This window comes from Agrilus planipennis, unplaced genomic scaffold, assembly GCF_000699045.2.
Source record: "Agrilus planipennis isolate EAB-ADULT unplaced genomic scaffold, Apla_2.0 scaffold381, whole genome shotgun sequence".
Classification (NCBI taxonomy): Eukaryota; Metazoa; Arthropoda; class Insecta; order Coleoptera; family Buprestidae; genus Agrilus; species Agrilus planipennis.
The window spans coordinates 69,873-93,540 of NW_020439038.1; the positions used below are offsets into that span (position 1 = coordinate 69,873).

The 23,668-nt window shown below is 33.2% G+C and overlaps 4 protein-coding genes across 6 annotated transcripts in view; 2 read left to right on the plus strand and 2 right to left on the minus strand.

The window, feature by feature from the left end:
* LOC108742971 (putative protein tag-52) overlaps positions 1–2,614 on the plus strand; it is an 11,490-nt gene extending 8,876 nt beyond the window's left edge. The window contains exon 6 of the mRNA XM_025976706.1: positions 2,605–2,614. Coding sequence (XP_025832491.1) covers positions 2,605–2,614 — 10 coding nt within the window. The remainder of the gene's footprint in view (positions 1–2,604) is intronic.
* A 308-nt stretch (positions 2,615–2,922) lies between these two features.
* LOC108742975 (uncharacterized protein F13E9.13, mitochondrial) lies at positions 2,923–5,051 on the minus strand. Its single transcript, XM_018478348.2, has 5 exons — positions 4,205–5,051; positions 3,757–3,839; positions 3,558–3,695; positions 3,303–3,502; positions 2,923–3,243 (listed from the first exon to the last, which is right to left on the minus strand). Exons 1-5 carry the CDS (start codon positions 4,275–4,277, stop codon positions 2,925–2,927), a joined length of 813 nt encoding a protein of 270 aa, XP_018333850.1. The 5' UTR covers positions 4,278–5,051; the 3' UTR covers positions 2,923–2,924.
* The window catches only part of LOC108742972 (uncharacterized aarF domain-containing protein kinase 5), a 35,261-nt gene continuing 15,601 nt past the window's right edge, over positions 4,009–23,668 (plus strand). The window contains exon 1 of the mRNA XM_018478345.2: positions 4,009–4,278. The gene's annotated coding sequence lies outside the window, so the exon portion shown is untranslated. The remainder of the gene's footprint in view (positions 4,279–23,668) is intronic.
* The window catches only part of LOC108742976 (tumor protein p53-inducible nuclear protein 1), a 24,826-nt gene continuing 6,339 nt past the window's right edge, over positions 5,182–23,668 (minus strand). The window contains exons 1-3 of one of the 3 annotated variants that reach the window (XM_018478349.1): positions 9,620–9,723; positions 6,974–7,612; positions 5,182–6,874 (exon numbers count right to left, since the gene is read on the minus strand). In XM_018478349.1, the coding sequence (XP_018333851.1) occupies positions 6,719–6,874; positions 6,974–7,609 (792 nt within the window). In that variant the 5' untranslated portion in view covers positions 7,610–7,612; positions 9,620–9,723 and the 3' untranslated portion in view covers positions 5,182–6,718. Of the gene's footprint in view, positions 6,875–6,973; positions 7,613–9,619; positions 9,724–23,668 lie in introns of those variants that run through there. The other 2 variants (XM_018478351.1, XM_018478352.2) reach the window with 2 other exon arrangements.

Genomic DNA, 23,668 nt, shown 5'->3' on the forward strand with positions numbered 1-23,668 from the left:
AATTAATTCAATGTTTAATTTGTTAATTCGTTTCGAATAAGAAAAGAACGCTACACGAGAACTCCATCTTTGTTACGAAACAAGGATGATGAAACTTACACTTACAATGAAAACATCGATCGCAGTGAAAGATTTAGTTAGTCGTTCCTTCTTAAAACTAAATGGGTTTCTGGTGAAGAAGATTGAGAAATTAATAAAAACCGTTACCCTTTTTAATATTAATTAAATAATTTTTAAATGCCATAACGTAATTTCGTTTCTTATATTTAGTTTTGTACGATTCGCAAACATTTCGAACTGCACAATGAATCAGATAGACATTGATGCCCTTGAAAATAACAACAATGTCAGCGGTGACATTTTCGTGCCACTTCTAAAAGGTTAACACCTACAACATAGTTTACTCACGAACCTTGTTGTTTTTGTTTCGACTGTAATCACTCGACCACGTTTAGAACACAACTGACAGGAGAATACAGAATACAGGCGAACGCGCCAGCTGATTGTTTTCGCGGGAGGTGAGGGAACGACGTCAGCTGTTCTGTCAGCTGGTTCGACGCAGGCGTAACAATCAGCTCTTTGTTGCAAAGAACTCGTTTCCGCGTTTGCTGTTCGTGGTTCGTGTTCTTCAATATTGATTTGAGCAACCATGGCACATCAAATGAGCAATTACCCATTTTAAATATGAGGTTTTCTATCTCAGTACAACACGTCATTTATAAAAAAATAAAAACGAAACAAAGTTCAACTTATTATTGATTTATTAAACGAAATTTGAACTTATTTTTAAATGTGCTACTAGGGCAGACTATTCAGTAAATGAACGTACTTAGTACTTAATGTTAGAACTAATTTGATTCATTTAAAAATAACTAGATATCTTGAAATTGCAAGTACGTATCTAGTTACATCATTTTCTTTGGGTAAGCATGTCGATAACTTCATATCTGAAGTGTTCAGCATCATACACTACCCCATTGTACCCCAGTAAACCATTTCGTAAAGGGTAATGTCGTGGCTACCTTTTTTTTTGGGGGGTAGTTTCGGATTCCTTAGGAAGTAGTCTTCGGATCTACCGACTACCCCTCTACCTCAGGTCCTCTTTAGTCCTTTCAATGTAAATGTATTTTTTGTTGTTTTTAGTTGGGGGTCGTCGGTACAAAAAACTTTTCTTTTTATACAAGAATAGGAATAATGAATAATTAATATTTTGTAGGCACTTTTACCTGTTCTGTGGGATGTACATACGTCGTGCAGGTAGATATGGTATGGGTATGACAATGGCACACGAACAGGTTTGCACTTGTCTCTAGGTACACATATACAATTGTGGGATTGTGGTTCTTTTATATACCACCGCTTTAAACGAAAAAGATAGCAATGAGCTGAACTACTGAACATCTTTCATGATGTGACCCATTACCTTTAGAAAAATTTTCATTAATTTAGACGACGATTTTTCCGTCTACTACTTGACATTTGAACAACCTAGTACAAATGGAAGACATCATAAGCAATTGTGGGTGAATGGGTAAAGTTCGAAATGGGTTTGATCGATGGCCCATGCTGATGTACTAAAATATATTGAAAATTGGTACATAAATTTAGAATACCTAACATTTGAAAAAATTTTGGAGGTGAGGTTGAACGGCTTTAAGTCGAAAATTGAGGAGTTTTAAAATATGTACCGATTGAGACTTGTGATAAGGATGATTCAAAGAACATTTTCTTAAAGTTTCGTTACAATCGACCGAAACTCATTTTCGTATTAAAAACTACAGTCTTGAAGTAGAACTTTTATATTTTACAAAATTCATATTAACTCTACCAGAGTTTCTGGCATACGTGTCATTCATACATTCACGTGCAAAATCACACTCTGCGTAACAGCAATTAAGAAATCAAAAAAGAGATAAAAATTTTGTAAAAGTTTTTATCTGACGTTAATAAACATTTCAAAATATGTAGGTAACTACGTATTTTTATATTAAAAAATTCCTTACGGCTTTTCTTGTGTGGCACAACGCGTTGTAGCCGTTTTCAAAAATCTCACATAGGATAAGAACTGACATGGCTAGCTTTTTGGCCTATTTTATTATGATTCTTTACTTACGTTTTATTTTGGTCTATTATGTGAATGTACATATGTACATATATTCGCGCTTCGGTCCGATAGAGACAATTTAAATAAATTATCTCGGTTGAACATCCCATGTGTCATTAATTTTGTGACCCATAAAAATTGCCTGCTACGCAAATGTGTATGCATGACATGGGTGTATTGTAGTCGGAAGTTCTTTTTTGCAATTTTAAATCTTTCGTTTGCATGTTAAAACGATGAGAGATTTCGGATCTGACATACATACTCATGTATATACAATAGACATAGGGTATATACATTAATATTATGTTATTTGTTAAATATAAACAAACATTCCTTGATGTAAGGCAAACTAGGTTTCCAAGTTCCTCAGATGGATGTCCTTATTGAAGTTGAAACTTAGGTTTAAGTTATGTAACTCAAATAGGAGGAGGGGGCGGTCTACGGTCTTATTGAGTGGGGGGAGTGAGGCGGTGAAGGTTTCCGTTATAGTGCGGTTTTAGAACCGGATAATGTTCGCAGCTTTGATTTACCGTAGTCCTATAGATACATATATTTCGTTCATGTTAATCAGCAAAACTTTTTCACTATAACCTAACGAAAATCTTTGATGCATAGCAATTCAGATAAACCAATCAGGGAATCCCCCCCTTACCCTAATCTAGTCTAAAAATAAGTCCATGGGTCGTAACGCTTCATACAAGCTAATCGGAACCCTTTTCACTATAACCTAACGAAAATCTTTGATGCATAGCAATTCACATTAGTTAATCAGGGAATCCCCTCTCACCCTAATCTAGTCTAAAAACAAATCCANAACATTTTATAATTTTAGTCTTTTAATTATACTCATGAACTGTTTGACCCGTTTTTCGCAAACATCTGTATTCCATATTCCGCCTTGCTTAAAATGGGAACCTACAATAAATGCATCTGCATCTAAATAATCGCCAAAATTGTCTTTTGTTATTCCAGATCCCATAATTATTGGTAGTGACGTCGATGCTTTCAATGCGTTTAGATCATTAATATTCACGAGATCACCAGTTTCCTTTCCTGTGATTATAAGACCATCGCTTTTGAAGAATTCAGCTGCCTTTGCAGTCTCTATTATTGTTAAGTCGTCGGTAATTGCGTGAGAACTATAAAAAAAAAAACATTTTATTTTTAGTTAGGGTTCATTTTCATTAATCAAACATGCCTGTGTTTCTTTTTTATGTCTGTAAAAATTAACACATTAGTAGCCCCGGTGTTTCTACGATATCGTAAAATTTCTCCTGCGCATGCGTCAATGTACCCTTCATCGGCAACATGGCCGAAAACAAAACCTTCTGCGCGAATAAAATCGAGCGAACACGCTTGAGCTATTGCTAACGCATGCTTGTTTCCAGTTGCTAAAACCTTACAAACGTACGACAGTTAGTGATATTTGTAATAATAAATAATCAATTTTTACTTGCACACCACATGGAACGTTCTTTGCCAGTCTTTTTGTTTCTGAACACACTTTAGTCATCATGGCAGTTATTTCCGGTCCTAAATTAGTTCCTTTGACGTACGGCAAATCATGCATATTCTCAATTAACAATCCGTCCTTAAAAAGTCATTTTTATTTCTCATTCTTAGAGCAAATTAGTTTTATTATCATTACTTACTACTTTATTTTCAACATATATCTGAGCGTCTTGTAATGCGCTTTCGATTATCGTTTTAATTGAACCTTCAAAACCTGAAGTGCCTAAAAGATCTTAAATTTGTCAACACCTTTTAAAGCATTAAGAAAAAATATAAAATATATAATGCAAAAATACTTTATTACGGTTCTGTTATTTTACTTAATTACTTATTAGAATAAAATGTCTGTGTGGTGACGCCTCTAGCGGCAATAAAAATTATTTCATACTTTTCCTTTTATCAAACTCTGTTACTTAGTTCTTATCTATGATTTATATTTTTTAAGTCTATGTTTTTAGTAATCTATCAGTAATCTATGATTTTTTAGGTTAGTCCTCGCTGTTGTCCCGCGTGTTTTGCATGATGTGAGTAGTGATAGTGCAAATAATAAAGTTCAATTATGTTACTTTTAATCAATTAGTTTGTTACCTGGAAGTGCTTTGACATGGATCATACCAATAACTGAACATTTTTTGGGAAAAAGCTGTTTAAATTTCAACATGGTAAGGTATAAATTTCACGTGGTAATTCTGTGGTTATGCGGGTTACACCTAATATACTGACTAAACACAAAACTGATAAAATAATACATGATAATACTCATATTGTTTACAAACATTGTAAAAAATTCACATATACAACTAACACGAATCAAAATTACACGCATATGAATAATAAATTAAATATTACAAGATTTTTGTCTGCTTGTGCGTAATGGGTTCTTTCGAGTTTTATAACTGCAGTTTCTGTAAAATATTTCCTTTGCTACATATTTGTTTAACATTTTAAAGTACACAGCTTTTTTAAAAACAGCTGCACTTGATCGAGAATTGCCCATTTTTTCTTATTTAGATAAAGGGGAAACACAATTTTATTTTTTCCTTGGTACATTCGAACTGCATATTAAATGTTTTAAATTGTTTAATTTCAACGATGCAAAATCGGTTATGGCATTATGAAAGAAACTAACTTGTTACATGCTCTCAATAGGTACTTTGTATCTACAATTTTGAATTACTTTGAACAGAAAGTTTCCTTTATGATAACGGGAGAAACTAATTAAAATACATCTTAGTTAAAGTTTTTATGGTTCTCTCAGATCCCTCATTTATTAAATTAAATTAATGTGTTTAAACGTTTACCGTAACATAGGTAACTAACTATTAAAAGTAAAATGAAAGTTTTAAATGTTCAGAAAATTTAATAAAAAAAGTACATTATTTTTATATTTAATTATTGTAATGTTTCAAAATACCCTAAACACGTCATCAATACCAATTATATATGTATTTATCTACTTCTTTTTAAAATTGTCCTTTTATTGTGCACTAAGTAGTTATTATGAGGAATAGAAAGAAAACAACTGTTGCTGTTGTAGGTACATTATTTTACTTTTATTTTTAGAATTTTTCGTTTAGTTATTTTTTTAATCGATTTTTTAAATTCGAATTTCACATACAACATGAAAGTGCACCTGTAAAACATTCAACCAGAAGCTCTCCATAATATTTACATCCTATAACTAGCCTGCTAGTAGATACTATTTTTACACAATATTCGTTACATTCATACAATTATTTCTAACACAACTAGTAACTTAAAGAAATAACAACAGTTAAGTTAGTCAGATTAAATAAAATTAATACAATATATGTACAAGACGTATTTATATAGAATACTTGTGAGTGATAAAGTTATCTGTAGTAAATAACAGTTTCAAAAGCTATGCAAATTATACGTTAAAAACATAATTTTTTGTGCTGGCCTTATTGCTTGTTTATTTTTTTTTTAACTAAATTTAGTAATTTAGTAGTTATTGATCTTTGAATTGCACGCTACGACTTCTTATTTAATTTCATTGATATTTTTTTGAAAAGTTATTGATATATATCGTACTTATCATATTATAAGTATGTGAGTTTTCCCATGCTGTATAAAATTATTAAATACTCCGTGTTCATATTTAAGTAAGCAATTTAAGCAAGCATGGCTAGATTTAAAATTTATAACTATACAATTTGCTTGGACTTATAGAATCGCTTAAAGAAAGATATAAATCTCTGACAAAACTCTGATTCAGAGAAGTCGGATTTTTTCTCTTTTGCTGAAATATAAAAATAGCGCAACAATAATTGACAATAGTACTTCAGTGAAATTATAAGAAAAAATGAATATTAGTTTAAATTAGTCTAGCGTTTTTTAAACATTTTCTTATTTTTTTGTACCTACTTTTTGTTGCGCTATTATCAACTGGTTAATCAATTATATTACCTGGCCAACATATATTAAATGTGAAAATAAACAAGTTGGAAGCATTCTAAATCTTACATTACTACTACAACAAACATGAAATGAAATTAATGAAAGGTCTACAAATTAAAAATACTTCTTTAACCCAATTCCGAAAAAGTAAGTTGCTTCAAGTATGCCTATTATACATATATCTGAACACAACTAGGTGCTTTGGTTACATTCTAAAATCACAATTTACTTTGATTTTCTATAAATGGGTTACCACGAATTGCAGCAAACTATAGGTTTTGTTTTTAAAATATATTGATACACCACAGCTGAATGGCAGTTAAATATGTATATACATAAGGTACCTATATTTGAAACGATTATACCACTTACTCTAGAATTACAATTACACTTATTAATACCAAAAATTGATTACCATTTCAATCTTTTTTTTTTTTTTGAGGTACTGAATTACATTCCTGAAGTCGCTTTTAAGATATTAATAATTTTTTAACTTGCACTTTTTAGACTTGTTCATAGGTCAATTTTGAATTTAATGTGAAATAAAATTGTAATGCGTGTAAGGAAGAAGAAAATGGGAAGGGATAAAAGACTTGAAAAATATACATCAGCATACTTTGTACAACTTACTCTCACATGTATTAGGTTGGCGTTTTTGACGATGAGATCAGGTTTGTGCTCTCAGCACTTTCTGTTATTGTTAGCATAAGAACGATTTGCGCCTTGTGACTTCTCACCACGACGCTGTCGTCTGTTGCGATTGTTTACTTCACGAGCCTTATTATTGCGTTCCAGGTACCTACGTTTAAGCGACTGACATGCCTTCTGGATTTGTACCTGATAAAAAGTTAGAAAACAAAATTAAGTAACAATTTGCTTTGAGCGAAACAAATGACCCATGTTAATATCACAATTTTTTATGAAATAATAGATTACCTTTTGTGCTTGTTTTGTTTTGAGCCTTTGCTTCTCTTCTTGTTTGATAATATCTAATCTACTTCTATGTGGCACGAGACTTGTTCTGTCATTTCTCGGACGCCTGTCTTGTACTTGTTGTACAGGTGCCTCTCTGGTTTCTAATGTTTCATCTTCGACTAACTTTTCTACAGAAAAAACAGGTACAGTTTCCAAATTATGCCTAACATAATGATTTCCTCTTTGGGAATGTTGATGATAGACGCTCATACTAGGATGTTCGATTAAAAGATTCTCTAGGGGCGAAGTTTCCATTACAATGGGACCAGCGGATGTGAAACAAGGGGGTGGAGTAATGTACCACGATTCGTCGATTGTGGTGCACGGTAACGATGAGACGGAACTAGTTCTTGTTAAGAGACAAGGCAAATAGTGATGGTTATCGATAGTGTTATCACAGTCGTCCGATGGTTCTGATAAGTCCGATTCCACTTCGGAATTGCCTATACTGTCCCTTTCGTCATCCCTATCGACCACTACCCAATCATCGTCAGACACTACAGAAGTCAGTCTTAAATTGTTGTTCTCTTCCGTCTCATCAGTTGAGTTGGTCGTGGTTGGTGCTCCTAGGAGGTAACTGGCCAAAGCATTGAACATCTTCTGAAACAAAATAGCTTCATTATTTCTTTAAACAAATACAACTGCTTCACTTTCAAAAATAAACCTTCCTCGCAACTATTCGCCAAAATTGTCAGTTTTTATGCTTAGTAGTTACAAATATGAAACTGATTCAAACTCTGAGGTATTACAACTATGTGTCGTATATGTATGCATAACCACCAAGAAACTAGATCTTCATTCGAAACTAAAACTAGATAGTGAAATGGGCTTTCAATTTATTGTTATATATAGATTTTGCAGTAAACATTTCGAACATATTCCTTTAAAATAGACGATTATTAGGACACATACATATCCAAAGCTAAGAATGTCAGATTATCAACAATAATTAGCAATTTTGGTATCACATATTTCCTTATTTATTTGCATGGAAGTTGTAGTTTTCTATTTCTTCAAGCAAACCAGGCATTAAAAACAACTTCTAGTTGAAGGTCATCGTAACGCAAGCAAACATTAAAGCGCTTAAGTTGCGTTTAATGAAAACTCGTTGAATTTTATATTGTCAGTGTTTTTATAATTAATCGTTATGTTAATTAATTTTACGTGAGGCATTTTACTTTAAATATCTGGTGTGTGCCATGTTTGTTATTGTTCCATAATCAAAATATCAAATACTTTATGTAAAAATAAGAGAACATTGTCGTATTCATACAAATCCGTTATTATTTATTATAAATAATAATGCTTTCTTGGGTGATATATCTAAGTGGAAACGTAATACGCATACGAGTACGCATCCAAACTTTTATTACCTATAGGTACCTACGTCAAAATCTAAAAGTGGAATTCATTTCGTGTTCGCTTTATAAGTCACTCGAAGCACTCAATTCCGCAATTTTTAAAAAAAAAAACAACTAATAAAAACATATTCTGCTACTTCTATTATAATGAGTATGATAACTGCATTATTCATGACACTCATTAAAAAAACGAACTTCACTAATGACTGCAAGCATTGTTTTTGGTAGTAGAATAGGTACGTAATCATTTTCAAAAAAGCGTCGTACTGTCTGACTTCATACTTTATCTATACACGGCATATTCAACGTTTATCAGTCAAATAAACAAATACATTGATTAGGTACCCAAATAAATTGCGCAAACAATTAATACGATTATAAACACGTTAACGCTTGATGTACAACTGAAATTCCCGGAATTTTATAACTTCTTATGCCACAAATTTAGTAGTCAGTATCTACTAGACGCATTCTTTAATTAATTAATAAAAACATAACAAATAATGACTTAAGAACATCTACCGTTCAGTATTTATTGCTAAACGATAAGATAGAATTTAAAGGCTATTAAACAAATCATGGCAAATTATCGTCAAGCTTCGTTTTACTTTAAAAACAGACTGCCATTAATTGTTAATAACAATGGCTCATTATACTAACAACGTTTGTTTTCGTGGTGACTTAATGCGAATAGGTAGTTAGGTACTCAAATGTTGTAGAATCGCAGACGAGCAAGAGATCAAAATTGTACCACGCAAACGCGTCCTGACGATCGGTTTTTAAAAGATATCTAGGTACCTACTTTCCTTTTTTGAAATATTTTTAGGTCCTAGTAATTAATTCAATGTTTAATTTGTTAATTCGTTTCGAATAAGAAAAGAACGCTACACGAGAACTCCATCTTTGTTACGAAACAAGGATGATGAAACTTACACTTACAATGAAAACATCGATCGCAGTGAAAGATTTAGTTAGTCGTTCCTTCTTAAAACTAAATGGGTTTCTGGTGAAGAAGATTGAGAAATTAATAAAAACCGTTACCCTTTTTAATATTAATTAAATAATTTTTAAATGCCATAACGTAATTTCGTTTCTTATATTTAGTTTTGTACGATTCGCAAACATTTCGAACTGCACAATGAATCAGATAGACATTGATGCCCTTGAAAATAACAACAATGTCAGCGGTGACATTTTCGTGCCACTTCTAAAAGGTTAACACCTACAACATAGTTTACTCACGAACCTTGTTGTTTTTGTTTCGACTGTAATCACTCGACCACGTTTAGAACACAACTGACAGGAGAATACAGAATACAGGCGAACGCGCCAGCTGATTGTTTTCGCGGGAGGTGAGGGAACGACGTCAGCTGTTCTGTCAGCTGGTTCGACGCAGGCGTAACAATCAGCTCTTTGTTGCAAAGAACTCGTTTCCGCGTTTGCTGTTCGTGGTTCGTGTTCTTCAATATTGATTTGAGCAACCATGGCACATCAAATGAGCAATTACCCATTTTAAATATGAGGTTTTCTATCTCAGTACAACACGTCATTTATAAAAAAATAAAAACGAAACAAAGTTCAACTTATTATTGATTTATTAAACGAAATTTGAACTTATTTTTAAATGTGCTACTAGGGCAGACTATTCAGTAAATGAACGTACTTAGTACTTAATGTTAGAACTAATTTGATTCATTTAAAAATAACTAGATATCTTGAAATTGCAAGTACGTATCTAGTTACATCATTTTCTTTGGGTAAGCATGTCGATAACTTCATATCTGAAGTGTTCAGCATCATACACTACCCCATTGTACCCCAGTAAACCATTTCGTAAAGGGTAATGTCGTGGCTACCTTTTTTTTTGGGGGGTAGTTTCGGATTCCTTAGGAAGTAGTCTTCGGATCTACCGACTACCCCTCTACCTCAGGTCCTCTTTAGTCCTTTCAATGTAAATGTATTTTTTGTTGTTTTTAGTTGGGGGTCGTCGGTACAAAAAACTTTTCTTTTTATACAAGAATAGGAATAATGAATAATTAATATTTTGTAGGCACTTTTACCTGTTCTGTGGGATGTACATACGTCGTGCAGGTAGATATGGTATGGGTATGACAATGGCACACGAACAGGTTTGCACTTGTCTCTAGGTACACATATACAATTGTGGGATTGTGGTTCTTTTATATACCACCGCTTTAAACGAAAAAGATAGCAATGAGCTGAACTACTGAACATCTTTCATGATGTGACCCATTACCTTTAGAAAAATTTTCATTAATTTAGACGACGATTTTTCCGTCTACTACTTGACATTTGAACAACCTAGTACAAATGGAAGACATCATAAGCAATTGTGGGTGAATGGGTAAAGTTCGAAATGGGTTTGATCGATGGCCCATGCTGATGTACTAAAATATATTGAAAATTGGTACATAAATTTAGAATACCTAACATTTGAAAAAATTTTGGAGGTGAGGTTGAACGGCTTTAAGTCGAAAATTGAGGAGTTTTAAAATATGTACCGATTGAGACTTGTGATAAGGATGATTCAAAGAACATTTTCTTAAAGTTTCGTTACAATCGACCGAAACTCATTTTCGTATTAAAAACTACAGTCTTGAAGTAGAACTTTTATATTTTACAAAATTCATATTAACTCTACCAGAGTTTCTGGCATACGTGTCATTCATACATTCACGTGCAAAATCACACTCTGCGTAACAGCAATTAAGAAATCAAAAAAGAGATAAAAATTTTGTAAAAGTTTTTATCTGACGTTAATAAACATTTCAAAATATGTAGGTAACTACGTATTTTTATATTAAAAAATTCCTTACGGCTTTTCTTGTGTGGCACAACGCGTTGTAGCCGTTTTCAAAAATCTCACATAGGATAAGAACTGACATGGCTAGCTTTTTGGCCTATTTTATTATGATTCTTTACTTACGTTTTATTTTGGTCTATTATGTGAATGTACATATGTACATATATTCGCGCTTCGGTCCGATAGAGACAATTTAAATAAATTATCTCGGTTGAACATCCCATGTGTCATTAATTTTGTGACCCATAAAAATTGCCTGCTACGCAAATGTGTATGCATGACATGGGTGTATTGTAGTCGGAAGTTCTTTTTTGCAATTTTAAATCTTTCGTTTGCATGTTAAAACGATGAGAGATTTCGGATCTGACATACATACTCATGTATATACAATAGACATAGGGTATATACATTAATATTATGTTATTTGTTAAATATAAACAAACATTCCTTGATGTAAGGCAAACTAGGTTTCCAAGTTCCTCAGATGGATGTCCTTATTGAAGTTGAAACTTAGGTTTAAGTTATGTAACTCAAATAGGAGGAGGGGGCGGTCTACGGTCTTATTGAGTGGGGGGAGTGAGGCGGTGAAGGTTTCCGTTATAGTGCGGTTTTAGAACCGGATAATGTTCGCAGCTTTGATTTACCGTAGTCCTATAGATACATATATTTCGTTCATGTTAATCAGCAAAACTTTTTCACTATAACCTAACGAAAATCTTTGATGCATAGCAATTCAGATAAACCAATCAGGGAATCCCCCCCTTACCCTAATCTAGTCTAAAAATAAGTCCATGGGTCGTAACGCTTCATACAAGCTAATCGGAACCCTTTTCACTATAACCTAACGAAAATCTTTGATGCATAGCAATTCACATTAGTTAATCAGGGAATCCCCTCTCACCCTAATCTAGTCTAAAAACAAATCCATGGGTTATGGCGCTTTATACAAGCTAATCGGAACTTTTTCCACCATAACCTAACGAAAACCTTTAGCATACCATTTCACATAAGCAATCAGGGAATCTCTTCTCATCATAACCTAACCTAAAAATACGTTCATGGGTTATGGTACATCATACCAACGAATCGGGGAATCCTTCTTCAACATACCCTTACAGAAGTGCATTTCACATCATAAGGAAGCAGTACCTTTTTCTTTAAATTGAGTAAGTTTTAAGTTTACAGAGTTTTGACAAAAGTTTTACTATATACACTGAAAGCTGTTGCATCATACTCTTTTGTGCAAAAATCATAACATATTATAAAAATGTTTTCGAAGACATTTCCTCTTAGAAGTATAATTAGCTAATTGTAAGACTGGCGACAACTTCGACTTAGCAACACGAGACAACCTGCATTTGACTTTATATGTGTATGTTGCGATATAATTTCCTTAGCAAATTGATAACCGTTACATGTCTGTTTGTCGCCAACTGACGCTTAAAAATGTTGGTGTACGTTGTGCCTAATGGTTGCCAGGAAATCATAACATGTTTGTAGATATTATACGCTCTATACATTTTCAAGATAGTGCCGCCAAAGTTAATGATGAGTAAATTGCACACATGCTCTTTACAGAATATGAAAATACATATATTAATTAAAAAAAAAATGTTTTGATTAGGGAATGTTCAAAAATTACGTAACGCAAAATTTATTACTTTTTGAACCTTCCGTCCCCCTCGGTGTTCTTCATCTTAGTCTTAGTAAAATTGATGAAAAATGTTTTACATTTCCTAGCAATTTTATCAATAAATCATTAAAATCAATTAATTAATTTCCCCCACATGTCAACATGCCAATCCAATTATGTCAGGCAATTTTTTGATGTTTTAAAAATAATGTGTTGTTTTCTGTTTTTCATCTGCTCTTCAACTCAAACAAAATTAAGGCAAATTAGGTTTTTACGTTATTAACTGATAATACCACATTTAATTTTTGTTTTGTCATCCACATTAATAGATAAATAATAAACAATTGAAGTATATGACAACAAATTTAATTTTTAGTGTACTCGTTTCGGCGGTATATACATATCACATATATATATGTACTAAACATTTTACATTTGATAGCCAGCCATTGATTTCTATAGCAAAGTAATTGCATTATTTGTTATAATCTATTATCTATATATATAAAAGAAAGTCGTGTTAGTTACACTATTTATAACTCAAGAACGGCTGAACCGATTTGGCTGAAAATTGATGCGGAAGTACCTTACAACCAGGAGACGGACATGGGATACTTTTTTTTATCCTGTTCCTGTGAAACGTGACAAAACGTGGTATAAGAAAACGCAACTGACATGGAATAACAAAACGCAACTTACAGCAAAACGAAAAATTTTTCAGTTAAAACATCAGTCTAGCCGTTCATTTGTTAAAAAGGATATAACAAAAACACACAAGTTTCAAGCATTAGAGGAAAATTACATTACTAATAGGTTCAACTAGGTAAATATATTTATGTTGGAGAGATTGGTGGAAATCAGTGACGGACAGAGCTTTATCACCGCACAACCTAAGGTCAAGGCTCATGGCATTCTAAATTACCTGTACATATAAACGAAGTTTCAGTTAGTTGTAGCACTTAAAAGTGCGTAGAATATAGTTGAGTGAATATTCGCCATTTATTGTAGCTTTACATAGAATTATCCAGCGTTTGTAGGTATATCAGTTGTTAAATATATCTGTTCGCAATTATACACTGGATCCAAAGATTGAAAGTCATGCGAATGAAGCTAAATGTGTTATTGTTTGGGGTCAACCATAAACATTAAGCTGGCAATTGTGTAGTAGCAATGACCTAGATAGTCAACAGCGCATTTCGCATCTTCGTGCAGCTGTACTTACGTTATTAGAGCCGTACACACCTACAACTATCCATAAACATACATAATACGTAATACTATACATGTGTAAAGAAGTGAAGGTAGAGATATTTTAAGGTTAGATAGGTACCTACTTGCGCAAATTTGAAAAGAAACTGGTTTTAACAACAAAAATATTCACGGTTAATAATGCTGCAATTGCAGTGGTGTATATGTAGGTACCAAACTAGTTAAGTCTGTTCAAATACTGAATAGCATTTACATATCGTAACCAAACCTAACCCAAACCCACAGTGGATATCACCTCACGCATTTCGATCACATAAACCAACCTATTGCATACCAGTTAAACCCTGGTGCATAGAATTTTACACAAGCCAATCAAAAGATAGGTTCTTGCGATCCCCCATATCGTAACCAAACCTAACCCACGGTGCATATCACCTCACGCATTACAAGTTGATTGTTTATTTTACCCTCTTAGTGGGATTTCAAATCATTTTACGTTTTAATTGTATTTGCAATTAATCATATAATGAACAATTAAAATTAACTAATCAAAGCGTCTTTTCTTCTCTGCGTATTTAGGTTAATGATCAGGTGCGGTTTTGTTGCAAAAAATAGTTTAAATGCTTTTCTTTTAAAGAGTAGCTTCAAGGTAAAATCAAGATGGCGTCAAAGTTAAGGTTAGGCCACCATCTTGAAATTCACGTTTTAGGTTCAGTTCTTCCTAATAATATATATATTTCAATTTTAATAATTTTGTAACCATGTACATATTTTGTTAGCTAAAATCAAAAAATCTCAGAATTTTACTACCTATTACAATAATATATACGTTTATTATACAATACATTATAAAATAATACAATTTTCTTCGAACATGAATAACTATTGTTTCATTTTCTGGAAGTGTGAATCACACAAAAAATAATCATAACATGCACGAACTTGTGCAAGGCATTTGTTTCTGATGCATTAATTACTGCTTACATGCATAATAGATTATGTTTTCTTACTGTCAATACCACGCTGCTACTACAAATACAAACATTGGGCTTGTGTCATATTTGTGGAAGACACGATGTAAAAAAGTCAACTTAGGACGAACGGCTTATCCTAATACAATCGTAATTACCAATTTCCATTAGGTAGGTTTCTTGTTATACTTATTAAATTATTATTGCTGATGTTTGTTGTTTCATTTTTCTCTGGTAGAATTCCTCGACACTGCCGGCCGACCCTTTACAAAATTGATGAGCAAGACGCGTGGATTGCCGCGCTCCACGGGCCGCGTTACCGCACGTTTAGCAAAATCACCGAAAAATAAGAAATAATAAAAATATAAAAAAATAATATGCAATAAGATATTAATGAAAAATCTCCATTAAAATGCTTAAGAAACAAACGACAACACACAAGTTTCAAGCATTAGAGGAAAATTACATTGCTAATAGGTACGTTAGAAAAAATACCGCCAAAGCAAGCGAATCGATTATAGCAGGACAGTGAAGTTATTTTCGTAAATGATACTGTTATCCTTGACACTCAAAAATTGTCAAATGGGACAGCAAACGGTGATGTAATGTATTGTAGTCGCCACACAGAATATAGTAAATCAATACGTAAAGAAAACGTTAGATAATACAAAATTCCTTTTGATTTTTTTTCTGTATATTCAACGGTTTGTTATAAACGATGTATATACCTATATATACATATAATGTAGGTACATGTACTTTTTGTTTTAAATGATTAAGAATTAAAGAGTTTGGATTTTCATTCAGAAGGCTAAAAATAAGCTGAAACTGTACCGTACACCTCGATGCTTAATGTATATTAAAACAAAATAAAGGTAAACTAGAATGCCATAATGAACACATTGTCAACGGGTCAATAGTGCGTCACCTTTTTACACCTTTGATGCTGACAATTGTAGAGTCACAAATCATCTTTTATGAATAAGACGCGCGATAAAAACAAACTATTATTGTACCGACATATAGTCCGTTCACTTAGAGAAATGTACAGCGTGGTTAAACGGCACGAACTAATATCGGTCGTAGACGATCAAAGTTATTGTGAACCTTTCTCTAAGTGAACAGGACACACATCTGATGAAAGACGATCTATATTTATATATATTTAAATGTTTTGTTTAAAGAATTTCTATTACAAAAATTGAAAGCGAAAGAATTGCAAAAATTAATTAACAAAATTAACCGTTTTTGACTGAAGCATAACGAACAAATATTTGATAAAAACTAGACATGCGTTTGAGACTTATGAAAGTCACAGTAAAGGTTATCAAAACGGGAAGTATTCTATATTTACATGCGTATATGTATAGGTATATGTATTTTGTTTAAACAAGATCAGCTTATTTAAACATCGTGTTAGATAGGAAACTATTGAACAAATGTACATAAGTAGGTATAGCATCTTGTGAAAGCAAATTATTCTACAACATTCGCAAAGAAGAACACCATTATATTTAGGTATTTAATGAGCCACACAAAAATTAGAACTGCAACTTATGTATTATTTTTATAAAGTGGGATTAAGATTAACACGGAAGAAAACGGGGAAGGAATTTGTAAATGCTAATTTGTCATCTATAAAGTAAAAATAATTTAATTATTTTTATATTTCATCAATAGAGCATTATTATTTTCAAGTCCTGCAGGATAATCAATAGTTAGCCTATGTTGGGCTACGGTTGTCATCCGTCCTGTATTTCGCAGGACGGCGTGCGTTTGAAGTCCGTTGTCCTTTGCCCTGTTTCGACCATTTGTAGGAATGACCTAAATTTTACCAAAAAATAAAAGTATGGATGATAAAATGTTTATATTTTATGAATAACATTAGATACACACATACATGTATCTGTCCTGAATTTCTCTCCAGTGTCATCTATTTTTTATCCTCCTCGTTCTATAATAAATCTAAATAATATCAATATAAAGTCAAACATTTAGTCATCATCATCATAAGGTCGTCAGTCCTAAGACTGGTTGGACACGTACCTCCACTCTTTCCTAACCTGAGCTAAATTTCGCATTTCCCTAAAACTAGAACAGCCCACATCCTTAACTATTTGCCAACAGTAATCTAATCTAGGTCTACTTCTACCTCTCCTAACTCCTGTTTCTGCTTCTAATATGTCTCTGACTAGACCTTCATGCCTAAGAACCTATCTCGCCTATTTTTTATTGACTGTTCTCCTATTCTTTCCAATACCTCTTCATTTCTAACCTTTTCTACCCAAGATATCCTCATCATCCGCCTATAACACCACATTTCGAACGCTTCTAACCTTTTCTTTTCCGCCGCGCCCACTGTTCATGTTTCGCACCCGTACAATGCCGTGCTCCAAACATACACCATTAGAAACTTTTTTGGAATTTCTTAATTAACCGTTCGCGGGCATAGAAGTGACTTCTTTTTATTAAAGGCAACACGACCCTGCGCTATCCTCTGCTTTATATCCCTACTGCTCCTTCCGTCCTGACTTATCTGACTTCCTAGGTATCTAAAATCAGCCACTTCTTCTAATTTTTCGTCTCCTATCTTTATATTTCCCCTTTCCCTGCTTTTTCTACCCTTGCATATCAGTATTTTAGTTTTACCTTTATTAAAACATTTAGTAAGCTAATATTTTTCTTGAATTTATTTAAAACATAACTATTATTGTACAAGTGTTGCTAATAAAAATTTTTGTATCGGATGACACAGTAAGAATACCTACGAGATGGTCGTGTTTACTCTATCCGTTTTGAAAACACCATCACTGACGAAATTTTTCTCATTTCTTGGCAAAGTACCTACTTATTCCGAGCTGAAATTTTTGGCTGTAGTTGCACAGTTTGACTTAATTAGATGTTTAAACGTATAAATTTACGATTGTACCTACTGATTTTACTTTTATGGCTGACTGAAAAAAATGTAAGTTAGTCATAGCACAGGAGCACAGCAAACTGCGTAGATTCGTCTCATTTCGGAGAGAACTGTTAGGAATACTTCGGCAGTACTTTTGTAAGTACGTAATCTTTCTAGAAAATGCAACCAACTGCTGTCAAAATTGTTGATAATTTGCCATGTAATAATTCCAAATAGATAAAGTTATTGATTTTCGGATTGTTTCCTCGGTTCATAAATGTTATGGAAATATAGATCATTGTTCTAGTCCTGCGTATTCGTGGCGATTCCTAGAACGTTATCTAGAATTTGAAATTTATAAAGACTTTTGCGGTCAGTAAGTGAAATGATGCTGTTCTTTTTGGGGTCTAAAGGCCGTCGTGTACGTCCTCCGATCCAGCATCCAGTATCGGAGATTGGAAGACCACTGAAACTCCCCAATCGTGCTAAGGAAACGTTAGGAAGCTACTCCAACACATGACGACCTTTAGATTCGAATTATAACTGCATCAATCCGTTTCTAATTTATTTTATACGAGGTCTGTTCGAAAAGTATCGCATATTTTGGTGTTTTTTCAAAAATTATTTATTCATGAATATCTATATTGTATCCCCGCCAGATATTATACACTTGTGCCAACGTTTTTTCCAATCCTTCAAAAAAATATTTTTTTGTGATCTTGTTCAGCTCCTTCGATGCCGCCTTTATCTCGTAGCGTCAGCGTTCAGTTCCGGAAACAAGAAAAAGTCACAGGGGGGCAAATCTGAGGAATACGGTGGCTGCGGCATTAATTGTGTATGTAGTATTTTGGCTAAAAATTCGCGCACAAGCAACGATGTGTAAGCAGAAGCGTTTGTCATGGTGCAAGAGCCAATTTTTGTTCTTCCACAAATCCGGGCCTTTTTGGCGGATTTCTTTGCGCAAATTGCGCATAACTTGCAGATAATATTCCTTATTGACCATTCTACCCTGAAGAAAGAACTCATGATGAACCACACCATTGCCATTTTGTACCACTGATAAACATGCGGAATGCGTCCGCGCAGTTAATTTTGTTTTCCACACAAAATTTGATACAGAGTTTGGAATAGGCAAAAATCGAAGACGAGCCAAAACACGTGCAAGCAAAGCAACTGTCAAAAATTATATGAACACAAAAAATCAAAAATCCAATATACGTAACCCGCGGAGATTCAAAATTCCCGATACTTTTTGAACAGACCTTGTAGTAGTACTCATCCTTTAAATATAGACCATGCAAAACAAACAGAGCAGAAATTAATGTTTCTTTTTGCATAAAAGTAACCGTTACATGCAAACGTTTTCTTACATTAGAATTGGTCGATTGCGTTGCCAAAATTATTAATTACAACGAGAAGCAAGTGTAAGGGGCGACTCACACTGTTCCTAACGTCACTGATGACGCCAAGTGGAAAAGATGTGCGATTAGTTACTTGTAAAAATGGAAAATTTTAATTCAAAAGAAGCAATGGCTTTAGACGAAAATAAGTTCGAAAATCGAATTTCAACTTTTTTTATGACACGACCCGCTAACCGCAAATAATCAGAATGTTGCAACCCCCACAGCAACATGATATTTATTTATTTGACACTTGTTTGTGGGAATTTATGAAACATTATAAAATGTTTTGACGTCACATGATGATTCGCTGACATTACGTAGACGTAATTATATTACGATCTGAACTTTTTTTTTCTTTATTACCTTGTACGTAAGTGTTTGCAAAGTGTACAAATAGACGCAAATCTTTCTTGCTTTGACCTGGTAATATTTAAAAGGTTACGTTTGATTTTCCTTTTTGGGATAAATGGTTTTAAATTACATATGACGATTACACACAAATTGCATTGGCATTAGAAATTTTAATCATGATCAGAAATTATTTTTCTCAACATATTTATAATCGATAATTATCAAATTTCAATTCTCTATATTATCGTTTTATATTCAATTACATTCGATTCAACCTCTTCAACTCTCAATTTCTCTACCTCGAGCTTTAAGGCCCGATGCACACGGAGTACACAGTATCGTTGCGATTCCGCCACAATAAAAACGTAATATTATTACAATACCCATATACAACATGTTATAAATTTAATTTCTGAGTATGTTTTCTTGTCTCGATAGGGAGTAATCAACTGCCATACCGGTATAATGATTGATTTTATCAATTAAATGATTTTCAAGAACAACCATTTTTTAATAGATAACCGTCGTGGTCGTCGACCGTGGTACATACGTAAATATACAGTCCCGTAAATTGTATTTATACTTTAGATATCAAATGCATACTTGCGTATTTTTTACACACTGTATTGAAGTTATACAGGTAGAATTCAACGGTATCATTACTACAACTTTCAGTGTTCATGCCTCACGAATTTTAATTACGGCTTGACCGCACGTATTCTTCCTATTGTTGTCGGGAATGGCCATAGTAAAACCTACTGACCGTTACAAAATAAATGTAACCGAAAAACAGATCTTGAACTGGAAATCGTTTTACAATCGCAAGTATTAAATAATTACACTTTGAAACGATCAAGTTTATTTTGTTTAATTGGAATTAAAGCGCACAGCTTTGCGGAAAATTTCCTTTTTTTCTTACACTTCATTTATCGAATATTATATATAAATGAATCTGAGTGCTTGTCAGGACAGGGCAAATTAAATAGTTAGTATCAGCAATTTTTTATGCTGAAGAGTACAATGTTTGCATATTTGTTTACAAACAATTCCTTTAAATTTTAATCATTGATTACTATACATCTATTAAAAAAACCATAATGGCCGACATCAGTGACAATGNTTCGTTCATGTTAATCAGCAAAACTTTTTCACTATAACCTAACGAAAATCTTTGATGCATAGCAATTCAGATAAACCAATCAGGGAATCCCCCCCTTCCCTAATCTAGTCTAAAAACAAATCCATGGGTTATGGCGCTTTATACAAGCTAATCGGAACTTTTTCCACCATAACCTAACGAAAATCTTTGATGCATAGCAATTCAGATAAACCAATCAGGGAATCCCCCCCTTACCCTAATCTAGTCTAAAAATAAGTCCATGGGTCGTAACGCTTCATACAAGCTAATCGGAACCCTTTTCACTATAACCTAACGAAAATCTTTGATGCATAGCAATTCACATTAGTTAATCAGGGAATCCCCTCTCACCCTAATCTAGTCTAAAAACAAATCCATGGGTTATGGCGCTTTATACAAGCTAATCGGAACTTTTTCCACCATAACCTAACGAAAACCTTTAGCATACCATTTCACATAAGCAATCAGGGAATCTCTTCTCATCATAACCTAACCTAAAAATACGTTCATGGGTTATGGTACATCATACCAACGAATCGGGGAATCCTTCTTCAACATACCCTTACAGAAGTGCATTTCACATCATAAGGAAGCAGTACCTTTTTCTTTAAATTGAGTAAGTTTTAAGTTTACAGAGTTTTGACAAAAGTTTTACTATATACACTGAAAGCTGTTGCATCATACTCTTTTGTGCAAAAATCATAACATATTATAAAAATGTTTTCGAAGACATTTCCTCTTAGAAGTATAATTAGCTAATTGTAAGACTGGCGACAACTTCGACTTAGCAACACGAGACAACCTGCATTTGACTTTATATGTGTATGTTGCGATATAATTTCCTTAGCAAATTGATAACCGTTACATGTCTGTTTGTCGCCAACTGACGCTTAAAAATGTTGGTGTACGTTGTGCCTAATGGTTGCCAGGAAATCATAACATGTTTGTAGATATTATACGCTCTATACATTTTCAAGATAGTGCCGCCAAAGTTAATGATGAGTAAATTGCACACATGCTCTTTACAGAATATGAAAATACATATATTAATTAAAAAAAAAAATGTTTTGATTAGGGAATGTTCAAAAATTACGTAACGCAAAATTTATTACTTTTTGAACCTTCCGTCCCCCTCGGTGTTCTTCATCTTAGTCTTAGTAAAATTGATGAAAAATGTTTTACATTTCCTAGCAATTTTATCAATAAATCATTAAAATCAATTAATTAATTTCCCCCACATGTCAACATGCCAATCCAATTATGTCAGGCAATTTTTTGATGTTTTAAAAATAATGTGTTGTTTTCTGTTTTTCATCTGCTCTTCAACTCAAACAAAATTAAGGCAAATTAGGTTTTTACGTTATTAACTGATAATACCACATTTAATTTTTGTTTTGTCATCCACATTAATAGATAAATAATAAACAATTGAAGTATATGACAACAAATTTAATTTTTAGTGTACTCGTTTCGGCGGTATATACATATCACATATATATATGTACTAAACATTTTACATTTGATAGCCAGCCATTGATTTCTATAGCAAAGTAATTGCATTATTTGTTATAATCTATTATCTATATATATAAAAGAAAGTCGTCTTAGTTACACCATTTATAACTCAAGAACGGCTGAACCGATTTGGCTGAAAATTGGTGGCCACGTAGTTTACAACCGAGAGAAGGACATAGGATACTTTTTATCACGTTCCACGAGAAAAACGCAGTATATGTAAACGCAACTGACATGGAATGACAAAACGCAAATGACAGCTAAACGAAAAATTTATAAATCAATTCATCAGTCTAGCCGTTCATTTCTTAAAAATAGTATAACAAAACGCAACTGACAGCTAAACGTAATGTTGTCGAGGTTAAGTATGCTGTTTTATTTATAGTCACATTTACCTGAAACTTGGCTTTAATGCTTTTTCATATAAAATTAGTGACATACATACCTATTTCAACATTTTACAGAATTCTACCTCTTGAGGAAGCCGAAAGGGGTTTGCAAAGATTGTATGTTTGTTTTTGGTCCGATTTACTTGAAACTGGTTAAAAAATTCAATCTCTGTTGGAGGGGATGAGTGGTGAAGAAGAGTTTCAATGTTTAAATGGTCGTTTTGGTTTTATTTGTCGTCAGATTTACTTAAAACTTGGTCTTAATGGTCTCTCATTTAATTTCTGAAAGATCTATCTCGACATTTTAAAAAAGGGAAAGGTGTTACAATTTTTATTTGGGACATACTTTATTTGTGGTTGAATTTACTTGAAACATGGTATATCTGCTGTATGATATTATCAATCACATGAAAAGAGGTTGCAACATTTCCACGGGGTATATTTCATTTGTACTCGGATTTACTCGAAGGTTGCTCATTGTTGAAATTAAGCAAATACGTGTTTCGGCAATTTTTAAAAATCAACCCTTAAGGATGAAATGCTGTTGCTACGTTTGTATTTGAAATCTAAGATGACGACATTACATAAAATTAAAATGTTGTAAGGGTGAATTGGGAGTAATAAGGTTTTATGGAGAAACAATATTAATTCATGCGAGCGAAGCTGCGGGGAAAAGCTATAGTAGTTTCTAATAAACAATAAATCAGATGACAAACTACCGTTTACAGTAATTATATTATACACTAGTGACCCGCCCCAGCTTCGCACGGGTGCAATGCTGATACTAAATGTATTTTTGTTTTGTTTAGATTATTATCGAAAAGGGGAAATCATCAAAAGATACCCTCTGAACATACTAAATATACTACAGAATGTCTTTATAAACAACATTCACAGTTTTTTTGTCATTAGACAATACAAACCGGCCTCCCGGCCGGTACCGCCGCAACCTCTATGTCCCTG